Genomic DNA, 19218 nt, shown 5'->3' with positions numbered 1-19218 from the left:
CATTATTAAATAATCCTGACGAGGTTATTAACTGAAGGGAGAATTCAATGTGAATTTCAAACTTAAGGCCAAAATAACCTAATTAAAAAACAAAATTCTCACCTATACTGCAAGTTCAGTCACTTCGACCTAATAGAGTTATTCGCTAAAGTGAAACTGGAATGTGAATTTAAATTGTAATCCCAGACTAAAAATTAACGCATAGCCAAAAGAAACATTTTCCAGTCTGGCTTTTTTTGAACATAAATTGGAAATTTACCTTGAATTTTAATGAATGACCCTATAAAACGTAAAATACACTTTGAATACTTACGTTACTAAATAACTCTGTGTAATATTAACTGGAGTTCCATTGCATTGGGAAGACTGTGGGACCTGCACATGCTCAATAAGTAATCATGTTAATACTAAATATAAATATAATTAATATTATTTTATTATTTATATAGCGCCATACAATGGGTGGACTAACAGACACGTAATTGTAACTAGAAACTTTTGACACACAGGAACAGAGGAGTTAAGTGCCCTGCTCAATGAGCCTACATGCTAGAGGGAGCGGGGTATAGTGACACAAAGGGTATAAGTAGGGGTAATGGAATCTGATTGTCTCTCTCTCCGTTCTATTTAACTTGTAAGGCGTTTGCTATAATTGTTTATCTTTAGGTTGTTGGCTGATTTATTCGTTACGTTGCTTTTTCGTTAAAATATATACCATTGTGTTTGTTTATGTAACATTTTTATTTTTAATTTATTTTATCCTGATTGACACTTTGACTTACCCTGCAGATATTATTGAATGATTCTATATACTTACATATTGTCAGAGAATCCCAGAAGAAAGAACTATAACACATTAACATTTTTTTATTTGGGGGGGAGTTAAGGTTATTCTACGAAACAGCAGTAAGAATACTGTAACTTTATACATTGCCAAGCTTTACTTGGGACCCCACTCATCCTTCCAGATCCACAAAACATATTGCTGAGAAAGTTGCAAAGTTCTACAAAGATTTGTAAAAGGAAATTTATTATAAATGGAAAAAAAAATTCTTAAAACCTGATGGACTGTTGTTAACACGTACACAATTTATAGAGCGTTTCCTAGCTCTGCTGATTAATCTAAAATTGTTTTAGATGAGAGGTCCAGTTTATGATATCACTTTATGGCAGGGATTGTGTTCTTTAAGGATAAAAAAAATAAAGAACTCTTGCAGTATGATTCAGTATTACAAGTTGATTTAAAGAGGGAAAAAGTCAGCATAACATTCTATAATTCATTGGTTTGCAGCCCTAAAGATACTATGTATAGTATAACAGCAATCTGTCAGAGAAAGAGTTAAACATAGTGTTTTAATTCTGTTTGCCGGCCTGCTCATTATTGTCATATAAACCAAACCCAGCTCAGCATCACATGATAAGGTAATGCAAGGTCAGGACTACAGAACAGGACTCCGTCCAAACATACGCAGACTTAGACGGGGAAGGGAAAGGGGGAGAGAGCATGAGGGGGAACAGAACGAAGCAGGGGAAAGGTTGGAGAGGGGATGGAGGGAAAGGGGGGAAAGAAAGGGGGAAGGACAGTGAAAGGGGTTGGGCAGTACGAACAGGAAAAAAAGGGGGGTTGAGAGCGCGTAAAGCAAAGCTGGAGGAAGAAAAGTACAACGATTATGTATTAGTACTTTTTCCATATGGCCAGTATGGGGGGAAACTAACGTGTAATAAATTTCAGACTAAATCCCTTGGCCATTGTGTTATTAATGAGCATTTTAGAGAAGTGCAGAGTATCTACAAACTCATAATAAACATGGAACATTAAATAATGAAACTGTGTACAACTGCTCTGTACTCTTTATTATACTCTATTATAATGCAACTGATCTTTGTATTGACGTTTCATAATTCAATATTGATGGGGTGTAGGTAGACGTTAGATAGAGGTATAGACAGAGGTTACATAGAGTAATAGGAGGAGTTATAGAGAGAGGTTATATGGAGTAATAGGAGGAGTTATAGTGAGAGGTTATATGGAGTAATAGGAGGAGTTATAGGGAGAGGTTATATGGAGTAATAGGAAGAGTTATAGGGAGAGGTTATAGGGAGTAATAGGAGGAGTTATAGGGAGAGGTTATATGGTGTAATAGGAGGAGTTATAGGGAGAGGTTATATGGAGTAATAGGAGGAGTTATAGGGAGAGGTTATATGGAGTAATAGGAGGAGTTATAGAGAGAGGTTATATGGAGTAATAGGAGGAGTTATAGGGAGAGGTTATATGGTGTAATAGGAGGAGTTATAGGGAGAGGTTATATGGAGTAATAGGAGGAGTTATAGGGAGAGGTTATATGGAGTAATAGGAGGAGTTATAGGGAGAGGTTATATGGAGTAATAGGAGGAGTTATAGAGAGAGGTTATATGGAGTAATAGGAGGAGTTATAGGGAGAGGTTATATGGAATAATAGGAGGAGTTATAGGGAGAGGTTATAGGGAGTAATAGGAGGAGTTATAGGGAGAGGTTATACGGAGTAATAGGAGGAGTTATAGGGAGAGGCTATATGGAGTAATAGGAGGAGTTATAGGGAGAGATTATATGGAGTAATAGGAGGAGTTATAGAGAGGTTATATGGAGTAATAGGAGGAGTTATAGTGAGAGGTTATATGGAGTAATAGGAGGAGTTATAGGGAGAGGTTATATGGAGTAATAGGAGGAGTTATAGAGAGAGGTTATATGGAGTAATAGGAGGAGTTATAGGGAGAGATTATATGGAGTAATAGGAGGAGTTATAGAGAGGTTATATGGAGTAATAGGAGTTATAGGGAAAGATTATATGGAGTAATAGGAGGAGTTATAGGGAGAGATTATATGGAGTAATAGAAGGGATTATAGGGAGTTATAGGGAGAGGTTATATGGAGTAATAGGAGGAGTTATAGGGAGTAATAGAAGGGATTATAGGGAGTTATAGGGAGATTTTAGTGAGAGTGTATGAATAGTTAGGAGGTGTTATAGGGAGATTGTATTTGCTATAGTACGATTGTAGACTGAATATTGTATAATAATAATTATGATAATCATGTTTTTGACATGTATTATATCAAATATTTGGAATTATTAAAACCTTTTTTAGTATGTGTCTATATGAGATTCTGTCTGCATATAACTGTAAAGCAGAGGACATTTGTGTGCTCCTCCTAAGTATATATTGATTGTACTGAGGGTATAATGCTTGTTATTATTATGTATGATCAAAGAATATGAAAGTGCTAGCCATCTGTCTATATCAGTGTAAATTAATATTTGCAGGATAAATGTGATATTGTGGAGATACATTATAGATATACTCACCTGGGGCTGTGTTCTGTGTATCCTATATATTTAATGCTTCGATGCAGTTTCCATTCTATATATAAAGTCCATGACAGAGAGCACTCTTGGGGCTTAATGCAAACAAAAACTCGGCTATGTTCTGTAAGCAAACACATAGACTATATAGGATATCTAAGTTTCAGCCCTATTCTTTCTAAAAAGTCAGAGGAAATGGACTTAAACATTACACTGCATGGTGCTTGTGTCTACTTATGGAGAACAATAAAGAGTGCTTTCTATCATGCAATAAATATATACGTATATATTAAAAAAAGGTGTATCCATATCGTATTCAGACCCCTTAATTTTTTCATGTTGCAGCCTTGTCTACACTCAATAACTTATAATGACAAAGCAAAAAAAAATAATTTTATTATATATTTCAAGCAGAAAAAAAAAACGTAAAATATCATATTGGCATGTGTATTCAGATGCTTAAATCTGTACTTAGTTGAAGCACCTTAGGCAGACATTACATCTTTAAATCTTTTTGGGTATGATTCGACTCGCTTTGACCACCTGGATTTGCATAGTTTCTGCCATTCATCTCTGCAGATACTCTCAAGCTCTGTCAGGTTGGGTGGGGACCATCAGTAGACAGCAATGTTCGATTGGAGAGATGTTTGATTGAGGTTCAAATTCGGGGACTGGCTGGGCCACTCAAGGACATTCACAGAGTTGTCCCTAAGCCAGTCTTCCATCGTCTTCGCTGTGTAATTAGGGTAATTGTCCCGTTGGAAGGTGAACCTATGTCCCAGATGAGGTCCAGAGCAGTCTGGATCAGGTTTCCAGGATATCTCTGTGTTTGTCACATCCGTAAGCGATCACTCACCTGCCCGGAGTGCCCACAGCATCCATGAGGTCAGCTGGCAGTGATTCTTTACTCCATGACGTCATGCAGCTTTCACTGGTCCATCCGCCAATAGGGAACCCGCAACAGCCACTTCTCCCCCTCAAGATAGCGGCCAACATGGGGGAGACTGGGCCAGCGTGATCACACGCGTAATGGACAAAGCGAGGGCAATGATGCATCTGAGAGGGACGTTGAGTGCTATGAGCATTAATAGGATCCTGTAACTCCTCTTGCGTAGGGAGAGATTTGTCATGTGACATCTCGGCCTTATAAATTTTGCTAACTCCCTCCAGTAATTGCTTAGTTGTTCTGTAACCTAGTCTGAGTCTCACAGCGTTATCCTTGCATCTAACAGTATATTCTAGTATGTGTCTTCTTGGTTATCAGTATTTGGCATTTCTCTCTACCTTTGTATTCTGCCCCCTGCTCCGACCATCAGACTGTCTTTCAACTGATTTACCTTCATGCCCATTTGGAACTGATACCTGGTTAACCACCTACTTAATATAGCACACGTGCAGTCATAGATCCACCAATATCATGTCTTCACCTCCAGGGTACCCTGTGGGTTGTACGTGTAATGGACTGATGTTCTGCTACACTTGAGTTCCAGTTCCAGACAAGAGTCTGGTGGGCCATCACAGTATTTTGCTGAGTTTAGTATGCTCTCAACCATGCCCAGCCTCCCAGTCCCTTCTGCTGAAAAAACAACCCCTAAGCATGATGCTTCCACCACCATAGTTCATCATTGGGATGATATTGTGCAGGTTAAGAGTGTTGCCTGGTTTCTTCCTAAAACGTGATACTTTGAATTGTACCCAAATAGTTCAATCTCTGTTTTATAAGACCAGAGTATCTATTTCTCACAGTCTGAGGGTCTTTAGGTGATTTTTTGCAAATTCAAAGCTGGCTTTAATGTGTCTTGCAGTGAGGAGAGACTTTCATCTAGCCACTCTGCCATAAAGGCCAGATTGGAGGACTGTTGCAGTGATGGTTGTCCTTCTGCAAGTTTCACCCATCTCCACACATGATTTCTGCACCTCACCCAATGTTACTATCGGGTTCATACCAAGGTCCTTGTTCCCCGATTGTTCAGTTAAACCGTGCTCCCAGCTCCAGGAAGAGTCCTGGTTGTTCCAAACGTCTTCCATGTACGAATTTTCAATTTTTAATATTGCTTGAACCCTGGGCAAGCATTTGCATGGGCCCCCTGGATCATGCACCCCTCCACCCCTCCCCCTCCCACTCCCTGGCATTGTCACGCCCTCCACCCCAACGAATTGGCAGAACTAAAGTAGAAAGGGCCCTGGTGGCCAAAAGGTAGATCCCCATCTGTTGTGGAAATCCAACAATGCTTTGACAGCTGGGGCTCTACCGTTTTCCCATGCTTGTAGGGTTTTATTTTGCACTAAGCCGTGTTTATATTTTTGAATGTAAGCATGTTTTTGTGTGGAGTACATTTGTGTGAATGTAGGGGTCTGTTTCTATGTGGTGTTGGCGTTTGAATGCAAGCATGCATTTAAGTGTAGTGTTGGCTTTTGAATGTAGGGATGTGTTTATTTATAATTTTGTTGTTTAACACATGGATGTGTTTGTATGTAGTGCTAAAGTTTGAATGCAGGGTTGTATTTGTGTGTAGTCTTGGCGTTTGAATGCTAAGATGTATGCACATATGCACATACACTACCACACACACACTGAAACACAAACAGATATACAGGCACATATACACTCACTGACACATAGACAAATAGACACACAGATACACAACCTGACACACATGCAGATACACAGACATACGGATTCAAACACTGACACACATGCAGATTCACAGATACACACAGACTACATACAGATACACATACTGACAATGTACAGATACACGCATACTGACAACATACAGATACACACACTGACACATATACAGACAAACAGATACACAGCCTGACATATGCAGATACACAGACAAACATATACAAACACTGACACACATGCAGGTACACAGACATACAGATATAGATACACACTCTGACATACATGAAGATACACATACTGACAACATACAGATACAAATTGACATACACATACACATATACTGGCAAACATACTGACACACACTCACATGCAACATTTACACTTTTAAAGCCACCCTGCAGTTTCCTATCTTTTGGGTAAAGGGGGATGACTACCTGGGATCCAGTGTGCTGGCTGAGGCTGTTGGGAGTAAGGCTCTGGCACTCCAGGTCTGCGCCCTCTCCTTACTGCCTTCTGCTTCTGTCTCCCATGAGGCTCCAGTCTCACTGGGAGGAAGTGTCTGGCTGTCACTTCCCCCCACTGCTGCCGATAGGAAGGGGGTCTGTTCGCACTGTTAAACGGTCACCGAGCTCAACCGGGCACCTGCTGACACATGCCCACCGGAGTGTCCCAAGGTGGTCCACCCAATGGCTTTCCTTAGTGTTCGGGCCTCTGTGCAGCCGTAGCACCTGCACCGGCTGCACCGAGATAGAGTTGGCAATCCTAATAGAGATTGTTGCAGGCAGCGGGCCTATGGGGCAGATGCTTTGAGCACCTCAGGAGTAATTGGGACTGGAGCAGCTGCCTTATTTGCCCCAAGTTAAAGATGGCCTTGATGGAAGCCACTGTGCTCTTGGGAACCTTCAATGCAGCCACATTTTTTATAAACTTCCCCAAATCGGTGCGGGTCAGAATCCTGTCTCTGAGCTCTGCCGTCAGTTGACATGGTCTTTGCTCTGATATGCATTTATATAGACAGTGTGTGCCTTTCCAAATCATGCCCATTCAACTGAATTTGCCACAGGTGGGCTCCAAATTGCATAAACATCTTAAATTAGATCCAGGAAAATTAGATGCATCTGCATCAGCTACATTTCAAGTGTCATAGCAAAGGGTCTGAATACCTATGTCAATGTGGCATAAAGGGCCACAAGATGGGCATGGAGTATGGAGTATGGAAAAGGAGCTGGTCACTGAAAAGTAGCGACATGATTGTAAATCAAAGCATCCTGATATATATGTCTACACAAAGATGTATCTGAAAACAGGAAGCGGTAAAACCTGGAACAATTGATTATATAGATTAAGTATTGATAACAACAACAATACTTGGAAGTGCTTCAAACTGGGGTTTTTTTTGCCTTCTTTTGGATCAACAGCAAAAAACATATGTGAGGAAGGCTGAACTTGATGGACGCAAGTCTCTTTTCAGCTATGTAACTATGTAACTATGTAACTATGCATCTGTCCATTTATATATCATCAAATAATGCATTGTGGCTCTTAGTGGCATATCAATTTTACCCACTATTTAGCACTGCACAGTATGTTGGAGCTGTATAACTAAAAGATAGATTTACAGATTCTTATTTTTATTTTATTTTTACGTAGCTCCCACAATGCACATATTATTTAACATGTAAGCCAATAGAGATAGACCAAATTATTAAAATTTAGTGATTATGTATATGTAGTTGGGTCAACCTAAATTTCATGAATTTTTTTTTTTTTTTTTTTTAAAAGCTCTTATAATTTTTTCATATTGTTTATTCGGATTTCAGTTAATCTAGCCAGCCCTGCAGTCTGGCTGTTACGGGTGGAATTTGGACAGCTGTTATTTGGGGCCCTATTAGTGATAGAGATAGCTGCATGAATCTATATATTGTTAGTGAATCCTTAATGAGGCGTGCCAGTGGGTACCTACTCTTCAATTCAGGCAGCAGTTTGCATTGCTGTCCGTTCTCCAGGTGCCTCCAGTGAAGCAGCAGATTTTTCGGCATTGTCCATTGTTTTAGACACTGCCCAAAAGTACTTGGACATGACAGAAGCAGCCCAAAATACCGGATGATCTGCGGAGCTCTCCGGAGGCACCCATAGAGCTAGGAGCAAGGGAAACAGCTGCTTAGCTAAAAGAACACCATATGGACCCTGCTAGCAGCTACATATTAAACTTTGATTAATAGGATATAGACGTATAGGGTGCAGGCATCATCAAGCTATAGGGTGATTGTAGAATAACCAGTCGTCTGTTTTACTGCCATCCAAATATGCACAATCTCTTCCGCTTCCTTCGGCAAACCTTGTTCACCTAGTGTGTAGTGAGAAATAGTGAGGCAACAATCTGCTGGCAATTGGTGTTTTTTTGTTTTTTAAATTTATGAATATATTTATATACCTAGTGATCTTGTGTATGTCTTTGAAACAGTCAGCCTACCTTTGCGTCAATATAACACTAGATTCCATTATTTGTTCCCAGGTAATCTACCCACCCCCTTATTTGCCCCATTCTGTCCAGGTTTTTAATATCACATTAACTTGTGAATAAAAAAAAAATGCTGTTATTAATGCCATGTCAATGCAGTATTACGAATAAACAATTTGTTGATTAACAAACAACACTCAAGTTCTCTCCGGAAGCAGGAGTACACACACACACACAGCTCTTTAAATTAAAGTATTCTTGTTCAAGGACATATCTTACCGCTATATAAAGAACATGAACTGTAATGCTACATGTTACTGATGGTTTACTCAAACAGACTGGAGAATTTAAATAAACCTGTTATTGAGGGTGATCAGTGTAGGATGGTTTAAGGGTTGAAGGACATGGAGCGAGATGCAGAAAGATTTGTTGGGAGAAGAGAACAATTGAATTGGCAGCATGGAGAGAAGGAAGAATTGAAACAGCTGTAAATAGTAGAAAAGGGATAAAAGACAGGTTAAGGAGTGAGGAACAGCGAGCAGGATTAAAGTACGGAAAGCTGTATAATTGAAAATCAAGCTTGGAGAGACATAGGAAAGCAATATAAAAAGCCCTTCCCACCCTGGTGGTACTCTGATTTGCCCCAGTACCTGGGTGAGACAGTAAGGAGAATACATGTCTCTAACTCTCTGAATATCCCTGGATGACAGGTCTTTCTTCAGATGGCCTGGTTGCCGTCTAGGGCTGTCTCATTGTGTGTGGGTGTCTCTGCAGTTCTGGAATGTTAGCTGTTTTCTGTCTGTTTCAAGTTGGGTTCTCTAATATTTTCCTCCAGACAGTCTCTCTCTTTTTCTCCAAGTGCCGATGTCTCTATAATTTTTTTTCTTTAAGTGTCTTTTCTCCTAGGGATGTCTTTTAAGGATATCTCCTTTTATATTACACTCTTGGTGTATTTTTATCCTGTCTCTCTTCTGATATTTGTATTTCTCTGGATGTCTCTGAAATAAAGAAAGGTTTAAAAATGAATTTTAAAAAATTACATTTAAAAAATGACCAAAAATAGAGAGCATTAGGATGAGGTAGTACAGCACAGAATAGAACACAGACCGAGCGCAAATCAGAAAAATACATTGTTAGTTCAATGACTTATGGATAAATAAATCAGCAGCTCAATGCACCCAAGCCAAAGAAAGGGACTGTAGGCTTCACTAAAGGTAAAAACTAACTTTGCCCTTAGAAAAAAGTGGTGAGAGGTGTACAAAGACACCCTAAATGTCTAAAACTGGGATCGAACAAACTCGGAATTTCTTCTGTGAACAGAGGGTGCATGTCTGAGAAATGCATGTCAGCTTTTATGTGATCTCCCCTCCTAGTGTCTTTCTATATCTATCATCCTGACACCAATCATTCTACCTCTCATTCACACATTCAGTAATCGCTTGCTGAGCTCTACTATCTATCTATTGCTGGGTTTTGTTGACTCTTTGTTCTGTCCCACTTTCCATTTAACACGTTTATCTTGTGTAGCTTACATTATCTTACACAATTGGTTTCCTATGTTTGCATAGCTTAAAACTATATAGCCTTTAGCTATACCAAATCATAAACCTTCTACTATTACTCCATACTATCTCACCCTATAACTCCATGTAACCTCTCTCTATAACTCCTCCTATTACTCCATGTAACCTCTCCCTATAACTCCTCCTATTACTCCATATAGCCTCTCCCTATAACTCCCCCTATTACTCCATATAACCTCTCTCTCTATTTACTCCTATTACTCCGTACAACCTCTCTCTATAACTCCCCCTATTACGCCATATAACCTCTCCCCATAACACCCCCTATTACTCCATATAACCTCTCCCTATAACTCCTCCTATTACTCCCTATAACCTCTCTCTATAACTCCTCCTATTACGCCATATAACCTCTCCCTATATATCCTCCTATTACTCCATATAACCTCTCTCTATATTTACTCCTATTACTCCGTACAACCTCTCTCTATAACTCCCCCTATTACGCCATATAACCTCTCTCTATAACTCCTCCTATTACTCCATATAACCTTTCTCTATAACTCCTACTATTACTCCATATAACCTCTCCCTATAACTCCCCCTATTACTCCATATAACCTCTCTCTATAACTCCTCCTATAACTCTATATTATTATTATTATTGCCATTTATATAGCGCCAACAGATTCCGTAGCGCTTTACAATATTTTGAGAGGGGGGATGTAACAATAAATAGGACAATTACAAGAAAACTTACAGGAAAAATAGGTTGAAGAGGACCCTGCTCAAATGAGCTTACAGTCTATATATATATATATATATATATATATATATATATATATAGCCTCTCCCTATAACTCCTCCTATTACTCCATATAACCTCTCTCTATAACTCCTCCTATTACTCCATATAACCTCTCCCTATAACTCCCCCTATTACTCCATATAACCTCTCTCTATAACTCCTCCTATTATTCCATATAACCTCTCTCTATAACTCCTCCTATTACTCCATATAACCTCTCTCTATAACGCCCCCTATTACTCATATAACCTCTCCCTATAACTCATCCTATTACTCCATATAACCTCTCCCTATAACTCCTCCTGTTACTCCATATAACCTCTCCCTATAACTCCCCTATTACTCCATATAATCTGTCCCTATAACTTCTCTTATTACTCCATATAACCTCTCTATAACTCCTCCTATTACTCCATATAACCTCTTTCTATAACTCCCCCATTACTCCATATAACCTCTCCCTATAACTCCCCTATTACTCCATATAATCTGTCCCTATAACTTCTCTTATTACTCCATATAACCTCTCTATAACTCCTCCTATTACTCCATATAACCTCTTTCTATAACTCCCCCATTACTCCATATAACCTCTCCCTATAACTCCACTATTACTCCATATAACCTCTCCCTATAACTCCTCCTATTACTCCATATAACCTCTCCCTATAACTCCCCTATTACTCCATATAACCTCTCTCTATAACTCATCCTATTACTCCATATAACCTCTCCCTATAATTCCCCTATTACTCCATATAACCTCTCTCTATAACTCCTCCTATTACTCCATATAACCTCTCCCTATAACTCCCCTAACCTCTCCCTATAACTCATCCTATTACTCCATATAACCTCTCTCTATAACTCCTCCTATTACTCCATATAACCTCTCTATAACTCCTCCTATTACTCCATATAACCTCTCCCTATAACTCCCCCTATTACTCCATATAACCTCTCTCTATAACTCCTCCTATTATTCCATATAACCTCTCTCTATAACTCCTCCTATTACTCCATATAACCTCTCTCTATAACGCCCCCTATTACTCATATAACCTCTCCCTATAACTCATCCTATTACTCCATATAACCTCTCCCTATAACTCCTCCTGTTACTCCATATAACCTCTCCCTATAACTCCCCTATTACTCCATATAATCTGTCCCTATAACTTCTCTTATTACTCCATATAACCTCTCTATAACTCCTCCTATTACTCCATATAACCTCTTTCTATAACTCCCCCATTACTCCATATAACCTCTCCCTATAACTCCACTATTACTCCATATAACCTCTCCCTATAACTCCTCCTATTACTCCATATAACCTCTCCCTATAACTCCCCTATTACTCCATATAACCTCTCCCTATAATTCCCCTATTACTCCATATAACCTCTCTCTATAACTCCTCCTATTACTCCATATAACCTCTCTCTATAACTCCTCCTATTACTCCATATAACCTCTCTCTATAACTCCTCCTATTACTCCATATAACCTCTCCCTATAACTCCTCCTATTACTCCATATAACCTCTCCCTATAACTCCTCCTATTACTCCATATAACCTCTCCCTATAACTCCTCCTATTACTCCATATAACCTCTCTCTATAACTCCTCCTATTACTCCATATAATCTCTCCCTATAACTCCTCCTATTACTCCATATAACCTCTCCCTATAACTCATCCTATTACTCAATTTAACATCTCCCTATAACTCCTCCTATTACTCCATATAACCTCTCTCTATAACTCCTCCTATTACTCCATATAACCTCTCTCTATAACTCCTCCTATTACTCCATATAACCTCTCTCTATAACTCCTCCTATTACTCCATATAACCTCTCTCTATAACTCCTCGTATTACTCCATATAACCTCTCTCTATAACTTCTCTTATTACTCCATATAACCTCTCTCTATAACTCCTCCTATTACTCCATATAACCTCTCCCTATAACTCCTCCTATTACTCCATATAACCTCTCTCTATAACTCCTCCTATTACTCCATATAATCTCTCTCTATAACTCCTCCTATTACTCCATATAACCTCTCCATATAACTCCTCCTATTACTGCATATAACCTCTCTCTATAAATCCTCCTATTACTCCATATAACCTCTCTCTATAAATCCTCCTATTACTCCATATAACCTCTCCCTATAACTCCTCCTATTACTGCATATAACCTCTCTCTATAAATCCTCCTATTACTCCATATAACCTCTCTCTATAACTCCTCCTATTACTCCATATAACCTCTCCCTATAACTCCTCCTATTACTGCATATAACCTCTCTCTATAAATCCTCCTATTACTCCATATAACCTCTCTCTATAAATCCTCCTATTACTCCATATAACCTCTCCCTATAACTCCTCCTATTACTGCATATAACCTCTCTCTATAAATCCTCCTATTACTCCATATAACCTCTCTCTATAAATCCTCCTATTACTCCATATAACCTCTCCCTATAACTCCTCCTATTACTCCATATAACCTCTCTATAACTCCTCCTATTATTCCATATAACATCTCTATAACTTCTCCTATTACTCAATAGAACCTCTCCATATAACTCCTCCTATTACTCCATATAACCTCTTCCTATTACTCCTCCTATTACTCCATATAACCTCTCTCTATAAATCCTCCTATTACTCCATATAACCTCTCCCTATAACTCCTCCTATTACTCCATATAACCTCTCTCTATAACTCCTCCTATTACTCCATATAATCTCTCTCTATAACTCCTCCTATTACTCCATTTAATCTCTCTATAACTCCTCCTATTACTCCATATAACCTCTCCTTATAACTCCTCCTATTACTCCATATAACCTCTCCCTATAAATTTATAATGTATAGATCTAATTTATCACTTTACAGAATGCATTATATTTAAAGGATAGTATATACTGTACTACAACAGCTGCACAGATATTGTATTAGGGTAATATAAATGGTAATAATTTAGATAGTATATGCTTGCCTTGTAGATAATTTAAAACAGTAAATATTATTGTTTTTATATATACATGTATGTGTGATATGGTAAAGTAGAGTTTCTAATACACACGTCTAATGAAGTGATCCAAACACTGAACCAGACCACAGATGGCCTTTGACCCAGACACGTGGTGATCTCTGCTCCACACTTTGACAGTAATACCCATGAAATTTGTTACAGACATTTGTAAAAATATGTCTCTCTTGTTTGAGGTCTTCTCAACCACATTTTACGGCTTCCTTTGTAATTTACTAGCACTGTGCAATGTGTCATTTCTCACTAAGCTTTTGTCTCATTCTCCCCTATATACATAATACAGGGGCAGAAAGCTAAAATGAAGCCATCTGCAAAAACATGTCATTGGTTTCTATGGTGACTGTTTTATTTAATTTTTATATTTAATACCCCATAATTGTTCTATGTATATATGGCCTAACATTCTTGGCTCTTCATTTTTTCTCTCACTGTTGCTCTTTATGCCTCATATTTTCTGTTTCTGCCCCCCATCTGTTATTTTGTTCATCATTGTATTTCCACTCTTGCTCATTGTCCATTTCTGCCTAATTCTCGCCCTTTTTATGTCATCCTTAATTGCCTGCCTACTGCCTCTCCCCAATATGTTCCTCTCTTTTTCACTGTATTTCACCAAATCTCTCCATCTATCTATTTAAGGATTTACATTTGTAGGATTATAAGCATGTTCGAGCAGGGTCTTCTTAATTTTTGGTTGTCAATATTATTTTGAATGTTAATTACTTGTTAAATATCCCTGCTCTCCTCCATTCATCCCTTCTCACATAATGTCCTTGCCTCCCCTCCTTATCCTTTTCTCTATAACACCAACCCCGTTATATCTCATCTTTCTGCACCAATTTCCTCTTCTACTTCTTTTTTCACTTATTATGATGTGTTTCACCGTCATTGTTTCTCTCTTTGTCCTCCACTCCTGCGGGCGCTACCTCTATCTGCCTCTATCTTTCTATGTAACTCCTCATCTCTACCTCACTGTACTGTTAGTTCTCTTTCCCACGATATATCACCCAACGCATCGCTCTGTCTCTTCCTTTTGTTCACTCTTATGTTTCTCCCACACCTTTTCGCTTATGTCAATTTCTTCGTCTTTCACCCACTCATTCTCTTCATGTTTCTTGCGTACTCTTCCTCGATGTGTTTTTTTTTATCTCTCCCTCGTGTATTCCTCCATCTCTTCTTCTCTCCTCTTTTTGTGTCTCCCCCACTCTCCGACAGTTCTCATTATTGTGTTTTCCCATTTTAGATCTTCTTGTCTTTCTCCCCATCTATCTGTCCATACTTTTCTCTCACTCTGCCTCTACTCTACTATGTTTATAGTTTTTTTCCTTGTCTCTCTAATTCTCTTCATCTCTTCTTCACGTCTTGTTTCTCTCCCAACCATTCTACAAACATTTGACAATATTGTAGATAATCCAACTGCATCCATAAAGAGCAATTCTGGATGTAGATATATTACAGTTTACACTCTTTGCTACCCAACACCACGTTATTCTAATGATGTTCTTTAAACAACATCTTCTGAATATCCGTATATGAATAGGTGCGTACATTGTAATTGTTATTAAATAGACCTGTATGTCCTATATGACGTTATACAAAGTACACATATGTATAAAGCAGGATAGATTTATTACATTCTCTGTATATCACAACCCCCATTTCATACTTCCCCTATTGGGGTGTATATTTGTTCGTATTAGTTGTATACTGAAGTGTTCGTGAGGTACACTTGTGTAGGGTGGTTGTATATCACTTTCTTTGTGTTTATATATAGTAACTACTTTGTTATTTACCAGGATATATTCATTGCCAGCATATCTGTACTCTGCATAAGACTTCTCACACGCTCATGGATAGGACATACCGATGCCTAGATTCGTAACAGAAAGATACCCAACACCATTATGCTTTGCAGCTTTTTGTAGCTCTCTTTCCCAGTAATTAATTAAGAGTCCAGATCAGATCTTAGCTGGGATTTATCTTTCCTTTCACACATGGTGATCAGTGGGAGGGGGTGTGCATAAGGGGGCACATCTTGTCAAAATAAACACAAATACAGACGCTCTGAGAAAAGTGTGCAGCAGGTCTACGACATAGAAACATGACTACACATTGAAGCCATATACAGAAACCCGGTGCAGTGCTCGAAGACTAGTTATGCTAGCTTTGGTGAAATATTGAAACCCATGAATGTAATAATGAGAAATAAGGACTTATTCTGTATTTGATGGGCACACGGCAACGGGGGATTCACAGAAGACTGGAAAATTACAAATTAAAGTACATGGGTTGAGGTGGGATGCAGAGAGCAGTGACTAGCAAGAGTGGTAACGGAGTGGCAGGAATTGTGTCAGTATTAGGGGTAAATTTAGGGAATGGTGCATAATGATAGTATTTGGGAATCAGTCCTAAGCTACTAGACAGTTCTAAAAGTTACTCACCACTACCAGCCTGAAGAATCCACGTACAATGGATTGGCCTTGGTGACCTCTGAAATGTTGATTATTTGGGCTGTCCTCTATTTGGCATTCCACCAGTCTCTAGCGTTTGGTTCTTTTGGCTACTAAAACTGTGCAGAACTAACATTTTGTTCTCCAAACTCCCTTCTGTATCTTTTACCAGAATCTATGAGTATGTACCTATTTCTCCGAGGAGTTGTCTGTCAGTTCACACTCACAGCAGGCCCTAGTTAGCTTTACTCAATGAACGTATGCTTTGTTTTCAGGAAGCATGTCCCTCAGTCTGGATATGCTTTGTGAACTATGCCTCCACTTGACATGGCTATTTTGTCAGCATGGCATGTATCTGACCAGTGGTCTGTATTTGTTTTCTTGATTTTATATGAAAGTAAGGCTGTTTTTGAGCATGTCAGATTCATCTCTTTTTAAGCTAGTTTCTCTTAGTTCTATATACCATGAAATCATTCTTCATTGTTCCTTCATTTTATCTGAAGTCTAAAAATAGCAATGAAAGACTACTCCACAATCTTCATGAAGTTTAAAGAGACACTCTAGCCACCAAAAAAACTATAGCCTAATGAAGCAGTTTTGGTGTATAGATCATGCCGCTGCAGTCTCACTGCTCAATTCTCTGCCATTTAAGAGTTAAATCCCTTTGTTTATGAAGCCCTAGTCACACCTCCCTGCATGTGACTTACACAGCCTTCCTAAACACTTCCTGTAAAAAGTCATCTAATGTTTACACTTCCTTTATTGAAAAGTCTGTTTGATTTAGAATTTCTTATCTTTTGCTCCTTACGCATAGCTGATTCTTTGTTCACTTATCAAGGCCAAAGAATAAATCAAACAGTTTGAGCATGGACAGCTTAGGTGGGCAATTAGGCATGTGCATCCTTTAGAGGGTAAGGCATTACCTTGCAGGAATACTGCCCAGTCAACTACAGCTTTGACTGCATACTTGCTGGGCCTATCAATAGGTGTTCTCTATGGGCGAGATTTGCTAAGCAGCTACTTGGCCCTTGGTCCCCAATGAACACTTCATTGTTTTGTTGTTTTTTGAATCTGAAGGTATTGAACCCAATATTAAAGAACTTATAGGAAACTTCACCATCTCAAGAACCAAAAATATATTTATACTTACCAGTAAATTAATATCTTCTGTACGGTGACTATTCGTGAAGTGCCATCCCCTTTACATTCTGGACACTAATATCTTTTGATTATTTTTTAAGTAACCTTCTTTGCATTTTATTTTTCTTGTATTGCTTCCATCCTCACATCTAACTGGATGTTTAATAAACCTGGAATTCAGGTAAGATGAGTAAAACATTCTGGAATTTCGACTCTCTTTCAAGATGGATCTCTTCCTCGTCATTGTGAGGAATCATACAAGAGAGGATGAATTCACTCAGAGAATATACTCATTCACGGTTAGAATCTTTCCATGCAGTCTAAGATTTTTCACATTCATCAGGAGAGCTTCCTCCTTAGTATATAACAATGTGCACTTGTTTCCTAAAGTGTCGATGGGATTATCTGATAAGTAAGACAGGTTTGGGGAATTGCAATAAATATCCTAAGGAGAAGGCTTAGGATGGGCAGAATCAAAACATGTTGGATACATTATAGTAAGAGTCAATTATTGGTTTATAAAAAGTTACAGGATGGGTTCCAGGATTGAGTTATAAGACTGTGGTGATTACAAAATGGGGAAGAAGGCATTGGGATAGGGTAGAGTAAGCAATTATCAAATTATTTATAGCAAGAATTATTTGATCTGTTAGAGGCTGTATTGAATCAATTATTCTAGATTTGTAATATTTAAGAATGTAGGTTGGTGCTATATTGGGTAGTGCTGGAGTTACAGGGAGGTGATACGGGAAGAGACATTTTATCATTGGGGTAAGGGTCATCAAACAAGTTGGGGACAGGATCTAATGGAAGTATTTATAGGATCCGTTTAGGGTGAATTTATTGTATCAATTGTTGAAGGAGGAGGTTATTGGATCACTTACTTTTAGCATTATTGGGTCATTTGAGAGCAGTTTTTAAAACCGTAGGATCATGAAAGATTTTTTTTTCTTTTTACCAGTTATCAAGGTAGTTACAGGACAAGTTGAAGAGGAGTTACTGGACCAGTTGAAGAGGAGTTAGTGGTTTGAAGAAGAGTTACTGGACTAGTTCGAGGGAAGCTACTGGTTTAAGGAAGATTTGTTTCTCTAGTTGGCGAGGAGTCACTGAACCAATTAGAAAGAGTTATTGGATTAGTTGGAGAGGATTTACTCAACCAGTAAAAGAGCATTTACTAGCTCAATGCAGGTGCAGGTTATTCTTCAGGCCTAGTGTTGAATGGTTTAAGGGAGGAGTTAATGGATTAGTTAAAGAGAATTTGTCAGGCATTTACTAGACCCTTATCTTCCCCACCACAATCTCCTTATAGAGGTGGGTGTTACACTTCTGCAACACATCTTTAGTCAAACCATGAGCCTCCTGCGGTCTTCACTGATTTGCCCTGTTTGGGGATGCTTTCCTAAGTAGGGAAAACTTCCTCCATGATCCCGACACTCTGGCTGTGTTACTAGAATACGGGCATCTAAAAAGCAATTTATGTATGGGGGTTTGCCAGTCCTGGTCCAGTTGAACCTTGACTCAGAAGAGTGCGGACTCCTTCTCTTTGAAACTCTCTCACTGTGTTAAACTCTACCACTTCCACTGGAAGTCTATTCCACGCATCCACTACTACCATGGCAACCAAAGTGCATGTGCGTTGGTTGCTAGAGGTGGAGAGCAGAAGGACCACATGTGGGAGGTCCTTTCTGCACTACCTGTCAATCAATTCTTTGGTATAGACTAGAGTATATCCTAAAAAACTGATTGACAGGTGGTTTAGAATCTTAATTTTAAATAGGTTTTTCTCCCAATCTAT

The 19218-nt window shown here is 38.7% G+C and overlaps 1 protein-coding gene across 9 annotated transcripts in view; it reads right to left on the bottom strand.

The window, feature by feature from the left end:
* Positions 1-19218, bottom strand: part of NFIX (nuclear factor I X) — a 170707-nt gene that overhangs the window by 142732 nt on the left and 8757 nt on the right. For all 9 annotated transcript variants that reach the window (XM_063449554.1, XM_063449549.1, XM_063449551.1 and 6 more), the window contains one exon: positions 9082-9429. In XM_063449554.1, the coding sequence (XP_063305624.1) occupies positions 9082-9108 (27 nt within the window). In that variant the 5' untranslated portion in view covers positions 9109-9429. The remainder of the gene's footprint in view (positions 1-9081; positions 9430-19218) is intronic.

This window comes from Pelobates fuscus, chromosome 3 (genome assembly GCF_036172605.1).
Source record: "Pelobates fuscus isolate aPelFus1 chromosome 3, aPelFus1.pri, whole genome shotgun sequence".
NCBI lineage: Eukaryota > Metazoa > Chordata > Amphibia > Anura > Pelobatidae > Pelobates > Pelobates fuscus.
The sequence above is the reverse complement of the archived record's forward strand: the minus strand, read 5'-3'. Positions and strand labels throughout refer to the sequence as shown.